Source organism: Bombina bombina, chromosome 6 (assembly GCF_027579735.1).
Source record: "Bombina bombina isolate aBomBom1 chromosome 6, aBomBom1.pri, whole genome shotgun sequence".
In the NCBI taxonomy this organism is placed as follows: domain Eukaryota; kingdom Metazoa; phylum Chordata; class Amphibia; order Anura; family Bombinatoridae; genus Bombina; species Bombina bombina.
In genome coordinates this window covers 1,145,653,586-1,145,675,943 of record NC_069504.1, presented here as the reverse complement: position 1 = coordinate 1,145,675,943, position 22,358 = coordinate 1,145,653,586, and the positions used below count along the sequence as shown (strand labels likewise).

At 39.4% G+C, this 22,358-nt stretch overlaps 1 protein-coding gene across 2 annotated transcripts in view; it reads left to right on the top strand.

Annotated features, from left to right (window-relative positions):
• PLEKHA5 (pleckstrin homology domain containing A5) overlaps window positions 1-22,358 on the top strand; it is a 1,264,477-nt gene that overhangs the window by 1,011,162 nt on the left and 230,957 nt on the right. For both annotated transcript variants that reach the window (XM_053719122.1, XM_053719123.1), the window contains exons 17-19: window positions 6,115-6,195; window positions 6,285-6,434; window positions 6,890-6,991. In XM_053719122.1, coding sequence (XP_053575097.1) covers window positions 6,115-6,195; window positions 6,285-6,434; window positions 6,890-6,991 — 333 coding nt within the window. The remainder of the gene's footprint in view (window positions 1-6,114; window positions 6,196-6,284; window positions 6,435-6,889; window positions 6,992-22,358) is intronic.

Below are 22,358 nucleotides of genomic sequence, written 5' to 3'. Positions count from 1 at the left end.
ACATTTTAGCCAAAATGCCCACTTATCAGCGAAAGCGCGACTGCTCTGTTTTAGATACTGAAGAGCATGAGGACGCTGATGATAATGGTTCTGACATGCCCTTACACCAGTCTGAAGGGGCTAGGGAGGTTTTGTCTGAGGGAGAAATTTCAGATTCAGGAAAAATTTCTCAACAAGCTGAACCTGACGTTATTACATTTAAATTTAAATTGGAACATCTCCGCGCTCTGCTTAAGGAGGTGTTATCTACTCTGGATGATTGTGACAATTTGGTCATTCCAGAGAAATTATGTAAGATGGACAGGTTCTTAGAGGTCCCGGTGCCCCCCGAAGCTTTTCCTATACCCAAGCGGGTGGCGGACATTGTAAATAAAGAATGGGAAAGGCCCGGCATACCTTTTGTCCCTCCCCCTATATTTAAGAAATTATTTCCTATGGTCGACCCCAGGAAGGACTTATGGCAGACAGTCCCCAAGGTCGAGGGGGCGGTTTCTACTCTAAACAAACGCACCACTATCCCTATAGAAGATAGCTGTGCTTTCAAAGATCCTATGGATAAAAAATTAGAGGGTTTGCTTAAAAAGATGTTTGTTCAGCAAGGTTACCTTCTACAACCAATTTCATGCATTGTTCCTGTCACTACAGCAGCGTGTTTCTGGTTCGAGGAACTAGAAAAGTCGCTCAATCAAGCATCTTCTTATGAGGAGGTTATGGACAGAGTTCAAGCACTTAAGTTGGCTAACTCTTTTACCTTAGACGCCACTTTGCAGTTAGCTAGATTAGCGGCGAAAAATTCAGGTTTTGCTATTGTGGCGCGCAGAGCGCTTTGGCTGAAGTCTTGGTCAGCGGATGTGTCCTCCAAGAACAGATTGCTTAACATCCCTTTCAAGGGGAAAACGCTGTTTGGCCCTGACTTGAAAGAGATTATTTCAGACATCACTGGGGGAAAGGGCCACGCCCTTCCTCAGGATAGGTCTTTTAAGGCTAAAAATAAAACAAATTTTCGTCCCTTTCGCAGAAACGGACCAGCCTCAAATTCTACATCCTCTAAGCAAGAGGGTAATTCTTCTCAAACCAAGCCAGCCTGGAGACCGATGCAAGGCTGGAACAAGGGTAAGCAGGCCAAGAAGCCCGCTACCGCTACTAAGACAGCATGAGACGCTGGCCCCCGATCCGGGACCGGATCTGGTGGGGGCAGACTCTCTCTCTTCGCTCAGGCTTGGGCAAGAGATGTTCAGGATCCTTGGGCGCTAGAAATAGTTTCTCAAGGTTATCTCCTGGAATTCAAGGAACTACCTCCAAGGGGAAGGTTCCACAGGTCTCAATTGTCTTCAGACCAAATAAAAAGACAGGCATTCTTACATTGTGTAGAAGACCTGTTAAAAATGGGAGTGATTCATCCTGTTCCATTAGGAGAACAAGGGATGGGGTTTTACTCCAATCTGTTCATAGTTCCCAAAAAAGAGGGAACATTCAGGCCAATTTTGGATCTCAAGATCCTAAACAAATTTCTCAAGGTCCCATCGTTCAAGATGGAAACCATTCGGACAATTCTTCCTACCATCCAGGAAGGTCAATTCATGACCACGGTGGATTTAAAGGATGCGTATCTACATATTCCTATCCACAAGGAACATCATCGGTTCCTAAGATTCGCCTTTCTGGACAAGCATTACCAGTTTGTGGCACTCCCATTCGGACTAGCCACTGCTCCAAGAATTTTCACAAAGGTACTAGGGTCCCTTCTAGCGGTGCTAAGACCAAGGGGCATTGCAGTAGTACCCTACTTGGACGACATACTGATTCAAGCGTCGTCTCTGCTACAAGCAAAGGCTCATACGGACATTGTCCTAGCCTTTCTCAGATCTCACGGGTGGAAAGTGAACGTAGAAAAAAGTTCTCTATTCCCGTCAACAAGAGTTCCCTTCTTAGGAACAATAATAGACTCCTTGGAAATGAAGATTTTTCTGACAGAAGCCAGAAAATCAAAACTTCTAAGCTCTTGTCAAGTACTTCATTCTGTTCTTCTTCCTTCCATAGCGCAGTGCATGGAAGTAATAGGTTTGATGGTTGCGGCAATGGACATAGTTCCTTTTGCGCGAATTCATCTAAGACCATTACAACTGTGCATGCTCAGACAGTGGAATGGGGATTATACAGATTTGTCCCCGACGATCCAAGTAGATCAGAGGACCAGAGATTCACTCCGTTGGTGGCTGACCCTGGACAACCTGTCCCAAGGGATGAGCTTCAGAAGACCAGAGTGGGTCATTGTAACGACCGACGCCAGCCTGGTGGGCTGGGGCGCGGTCTGGAAACACCTTAAAGCTCAGGGTCTATGGTCTCGGGAAGAATCTCTTCTCCCGATAAACATTCTGGAACTGAGAGCGATATTCAATGCTCTCAAGGCTTGGCCTCAACTAGCAAAGGCCAAATTCATAAGGTTTCAATCAGACAACATGACGACTGTTGCATATATCAACCATCAGGGGGGAACAAGGAGTTCCCTGGCGATGGAAGAAGTGACCAAAGTAATTCAATGGGCGTAGCTTCAGTCCTGCCACTTGTCTGCAATCCACATCCCAGGAGTGGAAAATTGGGAAGCGGATTTTCTGAGTCGTCAGACATTTCATCCGGGGGAGTGGGAACTCCATCCGGAAATCTTTGCCCAAATAACTCAATTATGGGGCATTCCAGACATGGATCTGATGGCGTCTCGTCAGAACTTCAAGGTTCCTTGCTACGGGTCCAGATCCAGGGATCCCAAGGCGACTCTAGTAGATGCACTAGTAGCGCCCTGGACCTTCAACCTAGCTTATGTGTTCCCACTGTTTCCTCTCATTCCCAGGCTGGTAGCCAGGATCAATCAGGAGAGGGCTTCGGTGATCTTGATAGCTCCTGCGTGGCCACGCAGAACTTGGTATGCAGACCTGGTGAATATGTCATCGGCTCCACCATGGAAGCTACCTTTGAGACGGGACCTTCTTGTTCAAGGTCCGTTCGAACATCCGAATCTGGCATCACTCCAACTGACTGCTTGGAGATTGAACGCTTGATTTTATCAAAGCGTGGGTTCTCAGATTCTGTCATTGATACTCTTATTCAGGCTAGAAAGCCTGTAACTAGAAAAATTTACCATAAAGTATGGAAAAAATATATCTGTTGGTGCGAATCGAAAGGATTCCCATGGAACAGGGTAAAAATTCCTAAGATTCTATCCTTTCTACAAGAGGGTTTGGAGAAAGGATTATCTGCAAGTTCTTTGAAGGGACAGATTTCTGCTTTATCTGTTTTACTTCACAAGAAGCTGGCGGCTGTGCCAGATGTTCAGGCTTTTGTTCAGGCTCTGGTTAGAATCAAGCCTGTTTACAAACCTTTGACTCCTCCTTGGAGTCTCAATTTAGTTCTTTCAGTTCTTCAAGGGGTTCCGTTTGAACCCTTACATTCCGTAGATATTAAGTTATTATCTTGGAAAGTTTTGTTTTTGGTTGCAATTTCTTCTGCTAGAAGAGTTTCAGAGTTATCTGCTCTGCAGTGTTCTCCTCCTTATCTGGTGTTCCATGCAGATAAGGTGGTTTTGCGTACTAAACCTGGTTTTCTTCCGAAAGTTGTTTCTAACAAAAATATTAACCAGGAGATAGTTGTGCCTTCTTTGTGTCCGAATCCAGTTTCAAAGAAGGAACGTTTGTTGCACAATTTGGATGTAGTTCGTGCTCTAAAGTTCTATTTAGAGGCTACAAAGGATTTCAGACAAACATCTTCCTTGTTTGTTGTTTATTCTGGTAAAAGGAGAGGTCAAAAAGCAACTTCTACCTCTCTCTCTTTTTGGCTTAAAAGCATCATCAGATTGGCTTATGAGACTGCCGGACGGCAGCCTCCTGAAAGAATCACAGCTCATTCCACTAGGGCTGTGGCTTCCACATGGGCCTTCAATAACGAGGCTTCTGTTGATCAGATATGTAAGGCAGCGACTTGGTCTTCACTGCACACTTTTACCAAATTTTACAAATTTGATACTTTTGCTTCTTCTGAGGCTATTTTTGGGAGAAAGGTTTTGCAAGCCGTGGTGCCTTCCATCTAGGTGACCTGATTTGCTCCCTCCCATCATCCGTGTCCTAAAGCTTTGGTATTGGTTCCCACAAGTAAGGATGACGCCGTGGACCGGACACACCTATGTTGGAGAAAACAGAATTTATGTTTACCTGATAAATTACTTTCTCCAACGGTGTGTCCGGTCCACGGCCCGCCCTGGTTTTTTAATCAGGTCTGATGATTTATTTTCTCTAACTACAGTCACCACGGTATCATATGATTTCTCCTATGCAAATATTCCTCCTTTACGTCGGTCGAATGACTGGGGAAGGCGGAGCCTAGGAGGGATCATGTGACCAGCTTTGCTGGGCTCTTTGCCATTTCCTGTTGGGGAAGAGAATATCCCACATGTAAGGATGACGCCGTGGACCGGACACACCGTTGGAGAAAGTAATTTATCAGGTAAACATAAATTCTGTTACTTTTTACCTCTGTGATTACCCTGTATCTAAGCCTCTGCAGACTGCTCCTTATCTCAGTTATATTAATATACTTTTTAAATCTGTGATTACCTTGTATCTAACCCTCTGCAGACTGCTCCTTATCTCAGTTATATTAATATACTTTTTACCTCTGTGATTACCCTGTATCTAAGCCTCTGCAGACTGATCCTTATCTCAGTTATATTAATATACTTTTTACCTCTGTGATTACCTTGTATCTAAGCCTCTGCAGACTGCTCCTTATCTCAGTTATATTAATATACTTTTTACCTCTGTGATTACCTTGTATCTAAGCCTCTGCAGACTGTTCCTTATCTCAGTTATATTAATACACTTTTTACCTCTGTGATTACCTTGTATCTAAGCCTCTGCAGACTGCTTCCTTATCTCAGTTATATTAATACACTTTTTACTTCTGTGATTACCCTGTATCTAAGCCTCTGTAGACTGCTCCTTATCTCAGTTATATTAATATACGCTTTACCTCTGTGATTACCTTGTATCTAAGCCTCTGCAGACTGCTCCTTATCTCAGTTATATTAATATACTTTTTACCTCTGTGATTACCCTGTATCTAAGCCTCTGCAGACTGATCCTTATCTCAGTTATATTAATATACTTTTTACCTCTGTGATTACCTTGTATCTAAGCCTCTGCAGACTGTTCCTTATCTCAGTTATATTAATACACTTTTTACCTCTGTGATTACCCTGTATCTAAGCCTCTGCAGACTGATCCTTATCTCAGTTATATTAATACACTTTTTACTTCTGTGATTACCCTGTATCTAAGCCTCTGTAGACTGCTCCTTATCTCAGTTATATTAATATACGTTTTACCTCTGTGATTACCTTGTATCTAAGCCTCTGTAGACTGCTCCTTATCTCAGTTATATTAATATACTTTTTACCTCTGTGATTATCTTGTATCTAACCCTTTGCAGACTGCTCCTTATCTCAGTTATATTAATATACTTTTTACCTCTGTGATTACCTTGTATCTAAGCCTCTGCAGACTGCTCCTTATCTCAGTTATATTAATATACTTTTTACCTATGTGATTATCTTGTATCTAACCCTTTGCAGACTGCTCCTTATCTCAGTTATATTAATATACTTTTTACCTCTGTGATTACCTTGTATCTAAGCCTCTGTAGAATGCCCCCCTAATATCAGTTCTTTTGACAGAATTGCATTTTAGTCAATCAGTGCTGATTCCTAGGTAACTCCACGGGTGTAAGCAAAATGTTATCTATATGGCAAACATGAACTAACACCCTCTAGTTGTAAAAAAATGTCAAGATGCATTCAGATAAGAGGCGGCCTTCAAGGGTTTAGAAATTTGCATATGAACCTCCTAGGTTTAGCTTTCAATAAAGAATACCAAGAGAGCAAAGCAAAATTGATGATAAAAGTAAATTGGAAAGTTGTTTAAAATGACATGCCCTATTTAAATCCTGAAAGTTTAAAGACATGTGCACGCTCGGCGCAGGCAGACATTTGAGTGCTCAGGCAGCTAGGGGTTTGGTTCGGCTATGCATGCTACTTGACTTACTGCGACAATGTTTCTTCCCAACTAGGCCATCCTCAGCAGGTTGTGTGAGCAAGACAAAGTGGTGCAGGCTTTGGAAAAGAAGCTCCAGCAGTTACACAAGGAGAAGGTAAGTTCTACACTTGTTAGTGAATGAGTACAATGGTGCTCTCTGCATAAAGCGACACATTGAGACGCTAACTCTTTGTATTCCATCAGTACACACTCGAGCAAGCACTGCTGTCAGTCAGCCAGGAAATAGAAATGAATGCCGACAATCCCACAGCCATCCAGACAGTTGTGTTACAGAGGGAGGATTTACAGAACGGCCTCCTCAGCACGTGTCGAGAGGTGTCAAGAGCCACAGCAGTAAGCGGTTGATATTTTCCAATAAAGCCAGTATTGCGTAAACTCCCTTCTTCTTGTTGATCACACTATTTGGCCCTTTTAAGGATCTTGCCTTTACTGGATTTTTATATCGGTATCTGTGCATATTATTCTTTATAGCAGATTCTATTACATGCAGTTATATAAAAATTAGTGTATACTGTCCCTTTAAGCATACATTATGTTATATGTATATTATATATTTCATGGTAAATTTACAATTTACTAGGGATTTTTTGATCTTGAGCCAAGAATTCTAGTATTTTGCTATTGAAAAGTGCCTTTGACATTTTATACCTAGTCATATGGACAGGCAGACCAGACTTTATTAAATGGTTACTGTCTCATTTGTATCTGCTGCTTGAGTTGTGTAATTCTTCTGCTCTGGGTTACACTCAGATACATAAATATTAAGGTTCTATCGTCATTTGTCACAGGAACTTGAAAGAGCATGGAAAGAATATGACAAGTTAGAGCATGAAGTAACAAATAAAAGAAACCGAATGCGAGAACAGCTGGAACGACTCGGAGAGGTGCAGGTATGTGTCCGTATTACAGTGGCATATGGTGTGCAAACTATTGTTATACAGCACATTGTAATAATCTTACTGTGTGCAAACTATTGTTATACAGCACATTGTAATAATCTTACTGTGTGCAAGATATTGTGTAAGGTTACAACTAGCCTGCACCTTGTGTTACATGCGCTGTAGTAATAGAAAATACTAACACTGTTATACAGCACATTGTAATAATCTTACTGTGTGCAAGATATTGTGTAAGGTTACAACTAGCCTGCACCTTGTGTTACATGCGCTGTAGTAATAGATAATACTAACACTGTTATACAGCACATTGTAATAATCTTACTGTGTGCAAGATATTGTGTAAGGTTACAACTAGCCTGCACCTTGTGTTACATGCGCTGTAGTAATAGAAAATACTAACACTGTTATACAGCACATTGTAATAATCTTACTGTGTGCAAGATATTGTGTAAGGTTACAACTAGCCTGCACCTTGTGTTACATGCGCTGTAGTAATAGATAATACTAACACTGTTATACAGCACATTGTAATAATCTTACTGTGTGCAAGATATTGTGTAAGGTTACAACTAGCCTGCACCTTGTGTTACATGCGCTGTAGTAATAGAAAATACTAACACTGTTATACAGCACATTGTAATAATCTTACTGTGTGCAAGATATTGTGTAAGGTTACAACTAGCCTGCACCTTGTGTTACATGCGCTGTAGTAATAGATAATACTAACACTATTATACAGCACATTGTAATAATCTTACTGTGTGCAAGATATTGTGTAAGGTTACAACTAGCCTGCACCTTGTGTTACATGCGCTGTAGTAATAGAAAATACTAACACTGTTATACAGCACATTGTAATAATCTTACTGTGTGCAAGAAATTGTGTAAGGTTACAACTAGCCTGCACCTTGTGTTACATGCGCTGTAGTAATAGAAAATACTAACACTGTTATACAGCACATTGTAATAATCTTACTGTGTGCAAGATATTGTGTAAGGTTACAACTAGCCTGCACCTTGTGTTACATGCGCTGTAGTAATAGAAAATACTAACACTGTTATACAGCACATTGTAATAATCTTACTGTGTGCAAGATATTGTGTAAGGTTACAACTAGCCTGCACCTTGTGTTACATGCGCTGTAGTAATAGATAATACTAACACTATTATACAGCACATAGTTACATGCTCTGTAGTAATAGATAATACTAACACTGTTATACAGCACATATGTTCTGTAGTAATAGATAATACTAACACTGTTATACAGCACATATGTTCTGTAGTAATAGATAATACTAACACTGTTATACAGCACATATGTTCTGTAGTAATAGATAATACTAACACTGTTATACAGCACATATGTTCTGTAGTAATAGATAATACTAACACTGTTATACAGCACATATGTTCTGTAGTAATAGATAATACTAACACTGTTATACAGCACATTGTAATAATCTTACTGTGTGCAAGATATTGTGTAAGGTTACAACTAGCCTGCACCTTGTGTTACATGCGCTGTAGTAATAGAAGATGCTAACACTGTTATACAGCACATTGTAATAATCTTACTGTGTGCAAGATATTGTGTAAGGTTACAACTAGCCTGCACCTTGTGTTACATGCGCTGTAGTAATGGATAATACTAACACTGTTATACAGCACATTGTAATAATCTTACTGTGTGCAAGATATTGTGTAAGGTTACAACTAGCCTGCACCTTGTGTTACATGCGCTGTAGTAATAGAAAATACTAACACTGTTATACAGCACATTGTAATAATCTTACTGTGTGCAAGATATTGTGTAAGGTTACAACTAGCCTGCACCTTGTGTTACATGCGCTGTAATAATAGAAAATACTAACACTGTTATACAGTACATTGTAATAATCTTACTGTGTGCAAGATATTGTGTTAGGTTACAACTAGCCTGCACCTTGTGTTACATGCGCTGTAGTAATAGATAATACTAACACTGTTATACAGCACATATGTTCTGTAGTAATAGATAATACTAACACTGTTATACAGCACATATGTTCTGTAGTAATAGATAATACTAACACTGTTATACAGCACATTGTAATAATCTTACTGTGTGCAAGATATTGTGTAAGGTTACAACTAGCCTGCACCTTGTGTTACATGCTCTGTAGTAATAGAAGATGCTAACACTGTTATACAGCACATTGTAATAATCTTACTGTGTGCAAGATTTCTCCAACATAGGTGTGTCCGGTCCACGGCGTCATCCTTACTTGTGGGATATTCTCTTCCCCAACAGGAAATGGCAAAGAGCCCAGCAAAGCTGGTCACATGATCCCTCCTAGGCTCCGCCTACCCCAGTCATTCTCTTTGCCGTTGTACAGGCAACATCTCCACGGAGATGGCTTAGAGTTTTTTAGTGTTTAACTGTAGTTTTTATTATTCAATCAAGAGTTTGTTATTTTGAAATAGTGCTGGTATGTACTATTTACTCAGAAACAGAAAAGAGATGAAGATTTCTGTTTGTAAGAGGAAAATGATTTTAGCAACCGTCACTAAAATCCATGGCTGTTCCACACAGGACTGTTGAGAGCAATTAACTTCAGTTGGGGGAACAGTGAGCAGTCTCTTGCTGCTTGAGGTATGACACATTCTAACAAGACGATGTAATGCTGGAAGCTGTCATTTTCCCTATGGGATCCGGTAAGCCATGTTTATTACGATCGTAAATAAGGGCTTCACAAGGGCTTATTAAGACTGTAGACTTTTTCTGGGCTAAATCGATTCATTATTAACACATATTTAGCCTTGAGGAATCATTTTATTTGGGTATTTTGATATAATAATATCGGCAGGCAGTTTTAGACACCTTATTCTTTAGGGGCTTTCCCAAAGCATAGGCAGAGCCTCATTTTCGAGCCGGTGTTGCGCACTTGTTTTTGAGAGGCATGGCATGCAGTCGCATGTGAGAGGAGCTCTGATACTTAGAAAAGACTTTCTGAAGGCGTCATTTGGTATCGTATTCCCCTTTGGGCTTGGTTGGTTCTCAGCAAAGCAGATACCAGGGACTGTAAAGGGGTTAAAGTTCAAAACGGCTCCGGTTCCGTTATTTTAAGGGTTAAAGCTTCCAAATTTGGTGTGCAATACTTTTAAGGCTTTAAGACACTGTGGTGAAAATTTGGTGAATTTTGAACAATTCCTTCATGTTTTTTCGCAATTGCAGTAATAAAGTGTGTTCAGTTTAAAATTTAAAGTGACAGTAACGGTTTTATTTTAAAACGTTTTTTGTACTTTGTTTTCAAGTTTATGCCTGTTTAACATGTCTGAACTACCAGATAGACTGTGTTCTGAATGTGGGGAAGCCAGAATTCCTATTCATTTAAATAAATGTGATTTATGTGACAATGACAATGATGCCCAAGATGATTCCTCAAGTGAGGGGAGTAAGCATGGTACTGCATCATTCCCTCCTTCGTCTACACGAGTCTTGCCCACTCAGGAGGCCCCTAGTACATCTAGCGCGCCAATACTCCTTACTATGCAACAATTAACGGCTGTAATGGATAATTCTGTCAAAAACATTTTAGCCAAAATGAACACTTATCAGCGTAAGCGCGACTGCTCTGTTTTAGATACTGAAGAGCATGACGACGCTGATAATAATGTTTCTGAAGGGCCCCTAACCCAGTCTGATGGGGCCAGGGAGGTTTTGTCTGAGGGAGAAATTACTGATTCAGGGAACATTTCTCAACATGCTGAACCTGATGTGATTACATTTAAATTTAAGTTGGAACATCTCCGCATTCTGCTTAAGGAGGTATTATCCACTCTGGATGATTGTGACAAGTTGGTCATCCCAGAGAAACTATGTAAAATGGACAAGTTCCTAGAGGTGCCGGGGCTCCCAGAAGCTTTTCCTATACCCAAGCGGGTGGCGGACATTGTTAATAAAGAATGGGAAAGGCCCGGTATTCCTTTTGTCCCTCCCCCCATATTTAAAAAATTGTTTCCTATGGTCGACCCCAGAAAGGACTTATGGCAGACAGTCCCCAAGGTCGAGGGAGCGGTTTCCACTTTAAACAAACGCACCACTATACCCATAGAGGATAGTTGTGCTTTCAAAGATCCTATGGATAAAAAATTAGAAGGTTTGCTTAAAAAGATGTTTGTTCAGCAGGGTTACCTTCTACAACCAATTTCATGCGTTGTCCCTGTCGCTACAGCCGCATGTTTCTGGTTCGATGAGCTGATAAAGGCGGTCGATAGTGATTCTCCTCCTTATGAGGAGATTATGGACAGAATCAATGCTCTCAAATTGGCTAATTCTTTTACCCTAGACGCCACTTTGCAATTGGCTAGGTTAGCGGCTAAGAATTCTGGGTTTGCTATTGTGGCGCGCAGAGCGCTTTGGTTGAAATCTTGGTCGGCTGATGCGTCTTCCAAGAACAAGCTACTTAACATTCCTTTCAAGGGGAAAACGCTGTTTGGCCCTGACTTGAAAGAGATTATCTCTGATATCACTGGGGGTAAGGGCCACGCCCTTCCTCAGGATCGGCCTTTCAAGGCAAAAAATAAACCTAATTTTCGTCCCTTTCGTAGAAACGGACCAGCCCAAAGTACTACGTCCTCTAAGCAAGAGGGTAATACTTCTCAAGCCAAGCCAGCTTGGAGACCAATGCAAGGCTGGAACAAGGGAAAGCAGGCCAAGAAACCTGCCACTGCTACCAAGACAGCATGAAATGTTGGCCCCCGATCCGGGACCGGATCTGGTGGGGGGCAGACTCTCTCTCTTCGCTCAGGCTTGGGCAAGAGATGTTCTGGATCCTTGGGCGCTAGAAATAGTCTCCCAAGGTTATCTTCTGGAATTCAAGGGGCTTCCCCCAAGGGGGAGGTTCCACAGGTCTCAGTTGTCTTCAGACCACATAAAAAGACAGGCATTCTTACATTGTGTAGAAGACCTGTTAAAAATGGGAGTGATTCATCCTGTTCCATTAAGAGAACAAGGGATGGGGTTCTACTCAAATCTGTTCATAGTTCCCAAAAAAGAGGGAACGTTCAGACCAATCTTAGATCTCAAGATCTTAAACAAGTTTCTCAGGGTTCCATCGTTCAAGATGGAAACCATTCGAACTATTCTTCCTTCCATCCAGGAAGGTCAATTCATGACCACGGTGGATTTAAAGGATGCGTATCTACATATTCCTATCCACAAGGAACATCATCGGTTCCTAAGGTTCGCATTCCTGGACAAGCATTACCAGTTCGTGGCGCTTCCTTTCGGATTAGCCACTGCTCCAAGGATTTTCACAAAGGTACTAGGGTCCCTTCTAGCTGTGCTAAGACCAAGGGGCATTGCTGTAGTACCTTATTTGGACGACATTCTGATTCAAGCGTCGTCCCTTCCTCAAGCAAAGGCTCACACGGACATAGTCCTGGCCTTTCTCAGATCTCACGGATGGAAAGTGAACGTGGAAAAGAGTTCTCTATCTCCGTCAACAAGGGTTCCCTTCTTGGGAACAATAATAGACTCCTTAGAAATGAGGATATTTCTGACAGAGGCCAGAAAAACAAAGCTTCTAGACTCTTGTCGGATACTTCATTCCGTTCCTCTTCCTTCCATAGCTCAGTGCATGGAAGTGATCGGGTTGATGGTAGCGGCAATGGACATAGTTCCTTTTGCGCGCATTCATCTAAGACCATTACAACTGTGCATGCTCAGTCAGTGGAATGGGGATTATACAGACTTGTCTCCGAAGATACAAGTAAATCAGAGGACCAGAGACTCACTCCGTTGGTGGCTGTCCCTGGACAACCTGTCACAAGGGATGACATTCCGCAGACCAGAGTGGGTCATTGTCACGACCGACGCCAGTCTGATGGGCTGGGGCGCGGTCTGGGGATCCCTGAAAGCTCAGGGTCTTTGGTCTCGGGAAGAATCTCTTCTACCGATAAATATTCTGGAACTGAGAGCGATATTCAATGCTCTCAAGGCTTGGCCTCAGCTAGCGAGGGCCAAGTTCATACGGTTTCAATCAGACAACATGACAACTGTTGCGTACATCAACCATCAGGGGGGAACAAGGAGTTCCCTAGCGATGGAAGAAGTGACCAAAATCATTCTATGGGCGGAGTCTCACTCCTGCCACCTGTCCGCTATCCACATCCCAGGAGTGGAAAATTGGGAAGCGGATTTTCTGAGTCGTCAGACATTGCATCCGGGGGAGTGGGAACTCCATCCGGAAATCTTTGCCCAAGTCACTCAGCTGTGGGGCATTCCAGACATGGATCTGATGGCCTCTCGTCAGAACTTCAAAGTTCCTTGCTACGGGTCCAGATCCAGGGATCCCAAGGCGGCTCTAGTGGATGCACTAGTAGCACCTTGGACCTTCAAACTAGCTTATGTGTTCCCGCCGTTTCCTCTCATCCCCAGGCTGGTAGCCAGGATCAATCAGGAGAGGGCGTCGGTGATCTTGATAGCTCCTGCGTGGCCACGCAGGACTTGGTATGCAGATCTGGTGAATATGTCATCGGCTCCACCTTGGAAGCTACCTTTGAGACGAGACCTTCTTGTTCAGGGTCCGTTCGAACATCCGAACCTGGTTTCACTCCAGCTGACTGCTTGGAGATTGAACGCTTGATCTTATCGAAGCGAGGGTTCTCAGATTCTGTTATCGATACTCTTGTTCAGGCCAGAAAGCCTGTAACTAGAAAGATTTACCACAAAATTTGGAAAAAATATATCTGTTGGTGTGAATCTAAAGGATTCCCTTGGGACAAGGTTAAGATTCCTAAGATTCTATCCTTCCTTCAAGAAGGATTGGAAAAAGGATTATCTGCAAGTTCCCTGAAGGGACAGATTTCTGCCTTGTCTGTGTTACTTCACAAAAAGCTGGCAGCTGTGCCAGATGTTCAAGCCTTTGTTCAGGCTCTGGTTAGAATTAAGCCTGTTTACAAACCTTTGACTCCTCCTTGGAGTCTCAATTTAGTTCTTTCAGTTCTTCAGGGGGTTCCGTTTGAACCCTTACATTCCGTTGATATTAAGTTATTATCTTGGAAAGTTTTGTTTTTAGTTGCAATTTCTTCTGCTAGAAGAGTTTCAGAATTATCTGCTCTGCAGTGTTCTCCTCCTTATCTGGTGTTCCATGCAGATAAGGAGGTTTTACGTACTAAACCTGGTTTTCTTCCAAAAGTTGTTTCTAACAAAAACATTAACCAGGAGATTATCGTACCTTCTCTGTGTCCGAAACCAGTTTCAAAGAAGGAACGTTTGTTGCACAATTTGGATGTTGTTCGCGCTCTAAAATTCTATTTAGAAGCTACAAAGGATTTTAGACAAACATCTTCCTTGTTTGTTGTTTATTCCGGTAAAAGGAGAGGTCAAAAAGCAACTTCTACCTCTCTCTCTTTTTGGATTAAAAGCATCATCAGATTGGCTTACGAGACTGCCGGACGGCAGCCTCCCGAAAGAATCACAGCTCATTCCACTAGGGCTGTGGCTTCCACATGGGCCTTCAAGAACGAGGCTTCTGTTGATCAGATATGTAGGGCAGCGACTTGGTCTTCACTGCACACTTTTACCAAATTTTACAAGTTTGATACTTTTGCTTCTTCTGAGGCTATTTTTGGGAGAAAGGTTTTGCAAACCGTGGTGCCTTCCATTTAGGTGACCTGATTTGTTCCCTCCCTTCATCCGTGTCCTAAAGCTTTGGTATTGGTTCCCACAAGTAAGGATGACGCCGTGGACCGGACACACCTATGTTGGAGAAAACAGAATTTATGTTTACCTGATAAATTACTTTCTCCAACGGTGTGTCCGGTCCACGGCCCGCCCTGGTTTTTTTAATCAGGTCTGATAATTTATTTTCTTTAACTACAGTCACCACGGTACCATATGGTTTCTCCTATGCAAATATTCCTCCTTAACGTCGGTCGAATGACTGGGGTAGGCGGAGCCTAGGAGGGATCATGTGACCAGCTTTGCTGGGCTCTTTGCCATTTCCTGTTGGGGAAGAGAATATCCCACAAGTAAGGATGACGCCGTGGACCGGACACACCGTTGGAGAAAGTAATTTATCAGGTAAACATAAATTCTGTTATTGTGTAAGGTTACAACTAGCCTGCACCTTGTGTTACATGCGCTGCAGTAATAGAAAATACTAACACTGTTATACAGCACATTGTAATAATCTTACTGTGTGCAAGATATTGTGTAAGGTTACAACTAGCCTGCACCTTGTGTTACATGCGCTGTAGTAATAGAAAATACTAACACTGTTATACAGCACATTGTAATAATCTTACTGTGTGCAATATATTGTGTAAGGTTACAACTAGCCTGCACCTTGTGTTACATGCGCTGTAGTAATAGAAAATACTAACACTGTTATACAGCACATTGTAATAATCTTACTGTGTGCAAGATATTGTGTAAGGTTACAACTAGCCTGCACCTTGTGTTACATGCGCTGTAGTAATAGAAAATACTAACACTGTTATACAGCACATTGTAATAATCTTACTGTGTGCAAGATATTGTGTAAGGTTACAACTAGCCTGCACCTTGTGTTACATGCGCTGTAGTAATAGAAAATACTAACACTGTTATACAGCACATTGTAATAATCTTACTGTGTGCAAGATATTGTGTAAGGTTACAACTAGCCTGCACCTTGTGTTACATGCGCTGTAGTAATAGAAAATACTAACACTGTTATACAGCACATTGTAATAATCTTACTGTGTGCAAGATATTGTGTAAGGTTACAACTAGCCTGCACCTTGTGTTACATGCGCTGTAGTAATAGAAAATATTAACACTGTTATACAGCACATTGTAATAATCTTACTGTGTGCAAGATATTGTGTAAGGTTACAACTAGCCTGCACCTTGTGTTACATGCGCTGTAGTAATAGATAATACTAACACTATTATACAGCACATAGTTACATGCTCTGTAGTAATAGATAATACTAACACTGTTATACAGCACATATGTTCTGTAGTAATAGATAATACTAACACTGTTATACAGCACATATGTTCTGTAGTAATAGATAATACTAACACTGTTATACAGCACATATGTTCTGTAGTAATAGATAATACTAACACTGTTATACAGCACATATGTTCTGTAGTAATAGATAATACTAACACTGTTATACAGCACATTGTAATAATCTTACTGTGTGCAAGATATTGTGTAAGGTTACAACTAGCCTGCACCTTGTGTTACATGCTCTGTAGTAATAGATAATACTAACACTGTTATACAGCACATATGTTCTGTAGTAATAGATAATACTAACACTGTTATACAGCACATATGTTCTGTAGTAATAGATAATACTAACACTGTTATACAGCACATTGTAATAATCTTACTGTGTGCAAGATATTGTGTAAGGTTACAACTAGCCTGCACCTTGTGTTACATGCTCTGTAGTAATAGAAGATGCTAACACTGTTATACAGCACATTGTAATAATCTTACTGTGTGCAAGATATTGTGTAAGGTTACAACTAGCCTGCACCTTGTGTTACATGCGCTGTAGTAATAGAAAATACTAACACTGTTATACAGCACATTGTAATAATCTTACTGTGTGCAAGATATTGTGTAAGGTTACAACTAGCCTGCACCTTGTGTTACATGCGCTGTAGTAATAGAAAATACTAACACTGTTATACAGCACATTGTAATAATCTTACTGTGTGCAAGATATTGTGTAAGGTTACAACTAGCCTGCACCTTGTGTTACATGCGCTGTAGTAATAGATAATACTAACACTGTTATACAGCACATTGTAATAATCTTACTGTGTGCAAGATATTGTGTAAGGTTACAACTAGCCTGCACCTTGTGTTACATGCGCTGTAGTAAAAGAAAATACTAACACTGTTATACAGCACATTGTAATAATCTTACTGTGTGCAAGATATTGTGTAAGGTTACAACTAGCCTGCACCTTGTGTTACATGCGCTGTAGTAATAGAAAATACTAACACTGTTATACAGCACATTGTAATAATCTTACTGTGTGCAAGATATTGTGTAAGGTTACAACTAGCCTGCACCTTGTGTTACATGCGCTGTAGTAATAGAAAATACTAACACTGTTATACAGCACATTGTAATAATCTTACTGTGTGCAAGATATTGTGTAAGGTTACAACTAGCCTGCACCTTGTGTTACATGCGCTGTAGTAATAGAAAATACTAACACTGTTATACAGCACATTGTAATAATCTTACTGTGTGCAAGATATTGTGTAAGGTTACAACTAGCCTGCACCTTGTGTTACATGCGCTGTAGTAATAGATAATACTAACACTATTATACAGCACATAGTTACATGCTCTTTAGTAATAGATAATACTAACACTGTTATACAGCACATATGTTCTGTAGTAATAGATAATACTAACACTGTTATACAGCACATATGTTCTGTAGTAATAGATAATACTAACACTGTTATACAGCACATATGTTCTGTAGTAATAGATAATACTAACACTGTTATACAGCACATATGTTCTGTAGTAATAGATAATACCAACACTGTTATACAGCACATAGTTACATGCTGTGTAGTAATAGATCATTATAACACTGTTATACAGCACATAGTTACATGCTCTGTAGTAATAGAAAATACTAACACTGTTATACAGCACATTGTAATAATCTTACTGTGTGCAAGATATTGTGTAAGGTTACAACTAGCCTGCACCTTGTGTTACATGCGCTGTAGTAATAGATAATACTAACACTGTTATACAGCACATATGTTCTGTAGTAATAGATAATACTAACACTGTTATACAGCACATATGTTCTGTAGTAATAGATAATACTAACACTGTTATACAGCACATTGTAATAATCTTACTGTGTGCAAGATATTGTGTAAGGTTACAACTAGCCTGCACCTTGTGTTACATGCTCTGTAGTAATAGAAGATGCTAACACTGTTATACAGCACATTGTAATAATCTTACTGTGTGCAAGATATTGTGTAAGGTTACAACTAGCCTGCACCTTGTGTTACATGCGCTGTAGTAATAGAAAATACTAACACTGTTATACAGCACATTGTAATAATCTTACTGTGTGCAAGATATTGTGTAAGGTTACAACTAGCCTGCACCTTGTGTTACATGCGCTGTAGTAATAGATAATACTAACACTGTTATACAGCACATTGTAATAATCTTACTGTGTGCAAGATATTGTGTAAGGTTACAACTAGCCTGCACCTTGTGTTACATGCGCTGTAGTAATAGATAATACTAACACTGTTATACAGCACATTGTAAAAATATTACTGTGTGCAAGATATTGTGTAAGGTTACAACTAGCCTGCACCTTGTGTTACATGCGCTGTAGTAATAGAAAATACTAACACTGTTATACAGCACATTGTAATAATCTTACTGTGTGCAAGATATTGTGTAAGGTTACAACTAGCCTGCACCTTGTGTTACATGCGCTGTAGTAATAGAAAATACTAACACTGTTATACAGCACATTGTAATAATCTTACTGTGTGCAAGATATTGTGTAAGGTTACAACTAGCCTGCACCTTGTGTTACATGCGCTGTAGTAATAGAAAATACTAACACTGTTATACAGCACATTGTAATAATCTTACTGTGTGCAAGATATTGTGTAAGGTTACAACTAGCCTGCACCTTGTGTTACATGCGCTGTAGTAATAGAAAATACTAACACTGTTATACAGCACATTGTAATAATCTTACTGTGTGCAAGATATTGTGTAAGGTTACAACTAGCCTGCACCTTGTGTTACATGCGCTGTAGTAATAGAAAATACTAACACTGTTATACAGCACATTGTAATAATCTTACTGTGTGCAAGATATTGTGTAAGGTTACAACTAGCCTGCACCTTGTGTTACATGCGCTGTAGTAATAGATAATACTAACACTGTTATACAGCACATATGTTCTGTAGTAATAGATAATACTAACACTGTTATACAGCACATATGTTCTGTAGTAATAGATAATACTAACACTGTTATACAGCACATTGTAATAATCTTACTGTGTGCAAGATATTGTGTAAGGTTACAACTAGCCTGCACCTTGTGTTACATGCTCTGTAGTAATAGAAGATGCTAACACTGTTATACAGCACATTGTAATAATCTTACTGTGTGCAAGATATTGTGTAAGGTTACAACTAGCCTGCACCTTGTGTTACATGCGCTGTAGTAATAGAAAATACTAACACTGTTATACAGCACATTGTAATAATCTTACTGTGTGCAAGATATTGTGTAAGGTTACAACTAGCCTGCACCTTGTGTTACATGCGCTGTAGTAATAGATAATACTAACACTGTTATACAGCACATTGTAATAATCTTACTGTGTGCAAGATATTGTGTAAGGTTACAACTAGCCTGCACCTTGTGTTACATGCGCTGTAGTAATAGATAATACTAACACTGTTATACAGCACATTGTAATAATCTTACTGTGTGCAAGATATTGTGTAAGGTTACAACTAGCCTGCACCTTGTGTTACATGCGCTGTAGTAATAGAAAATACTAACACTGTTATACAGCACATAGTAATAATCTTACTGTGTGCAAGATATTGTGTAAGGTTACAACTAGCCTGCACCTTGTGTTACATGCGCTGTAGTAATAGAAAATACTAACACTGTTATACAGCACATTGTAATAATCTTACTGTGTGCAAGATATTGTGTAAGGTTACAACTAGCCTGCACCTTGTGTTACATGCGCTGTAGTAATAGAAAATACTAACACTGTTATACAGCACATTGTAATAATCTTACTGTGTGCAAGATATTGTGTAAGGTTACAACTAGCCTGCACCTTGTGTTACATGCGCTGTAGTAATAGAAAATACTAACACTGTTATACAGCACATTGTAATAATCTTACTGTGTGCAAGATATTGTGTAAGGTTACAACTAGCCTGCACCTTGTGTTACATGCGCTGTAGTAATAGATAATACTAACACTATTATACAGCACATAGTTACATGCTCTGTAGTAATAGATAATACTAACACTGTTATACAGCACATATGTTCTGTAGTAATAGATAATACTAACACTGTTATACAGCACATATGTTCTGTAGTAATAGATAATACTAACACTGTTATACAGCACATATGTTCTGTAGTAATAGATAATACTAACACTGTTATACAGCACATATGTTCTGTAGTAATAGATAATACCAACACTGTTATACAGCACATAGTTACATGCTGTGTAGTAATAGATCATTATAACACTGTTATACAGCACATAGTTACATGCTCTGTAGTAATAGAAAATACTAACACTGTTATACAGCACATAGTTACATGCTGTGTAGTAATAGAAATACTAACACTGTTATACAGCACATAGTTACATGCTCTGTAGTAATAGAAAATACTAACACTGTTATACAGCACATAGTTACATGTTGTGTAGTAATAGATAATACTAACACTGTTATACAGCACATAGTTACATGCTCTGTAGTAATAGAAAATACTAACACTGTTATACAGCACATAGTTACATGCTGTGTAGTAATAGATAATACTAACACTGTTATACAGCACATAGTTACATGCTGTGTAGTAATAGAAATACTAACACTGTTATACAGCACATATTATTTTCTATTACTACAGAGCATGTAACTATGTGCTGTATAACAGTGTTAGTATTTTCTATTACTACAGCGCATGTAACACAAGGTGCAGGCTAGTTGTAACCTTACACAATATCTTGCACACAGTAAGATTATTACAATGTGCTGTATAACAGTGTTAGTATTTTCTATTACTACAGCGCATGTAACACAAGGTGCAGGCTAGTTGTAACCTTACACAATATCTTGCACACAGTAAGATTATTACAATGTGCTGTATAACAGTGTTAGTATTATCTATTACTACAGCGCATGTAACACAAGGTGCAGGCTAGTTGTAACCTTACACAATATCTTGCACACAGTAAGATTATTACAATGTGCTGTATAACAGTGTTAGTATTTTCTATTACTACAGAGCATGTAACTAACACTGTTATACAGCACATTGTAATAATCTTACTGTGTGCAAGATATTGTGTAAGGTTACAACTAGCCTGCACCTTGTGTTACATGCTCTGTAGTAATAGAAGATGCTAACACTGTTATACAGCACATTGTAATAATCTTACTGTGTGCAAGATATTGTGTAAGGTTACAACTAGCCTGCACCTTGTGTTACATGCTCTGTAGTAATAGAAAATACTAACACTGTTATACAGCACATATGTTCTGTAGTAATAGATAATACTAACACTGTTATACAGCACATAGTTACATGCTGTGTAGTAATAGAAATACTAACACTGTTATACAGCACATAGTTACATGCTCTGTAGTAATAGAAAATACTAACACTGTTATACAGCACATAGTTAAATGCTGTGTAGTAATATAAATACTAACACTGTTATACAGAACACAGTTACATGCTCTGTAGTAATAGAAAATACTAACACTGTTATACAGCACATATGTTCTGTAGTAATAGATAATACTAACACTGTTATACAGCACATAGTTACATGCTGTGTAGTAATAGAAATACTAACACTGTTATACAGCACATAGTTACATGCTCTGTAGTAATAGAAAATACTAACACTGTTATACAGCACATAGTATTATCTATTACTACACAATATGTAACTAACACTGTTATACAGCACATAGTTACATGCTCTGTAGTAATAAAAAAAACTAACACTGTTATACAGCACATAGTTACATGTTGTGTAGTAATAGATAATACTAACACTGTTATACAGCACATAGTTACATGCTGTGTAGTAATAGAAATACTAACACTATTATACAGCACATAGTTACATGCTCTGTAGTAATAGAAAATACTAACACTGTTATACAGCACATAGTTACATATTGTGTAGTAATAGATAATACTAACACTGTTATACAGCACATAGTTACATGCTCTGTAGTAATAGAAAATACTAACACTGTTATACAGCACATAGTTACATGTTGTGTAGTAATAGATAATACTAACACTGTTATACAGCACATAGTTATGTTGTGTAGTAATAGAAAATACTAACACTGTTATACAGCACATAGTTACATATTGTGTAGTAATAGATAATACTAACACTGTTATACAGCACATAGTTACATATTGTGTAGTAATAGATAATACTAACACTGTTATACAGCACATAGTTACATATTGTGTAGTAATAGATAATACTAACACTGTTATACAGCACATAGTTACATATTGTGTAGTAATAGATAATACTA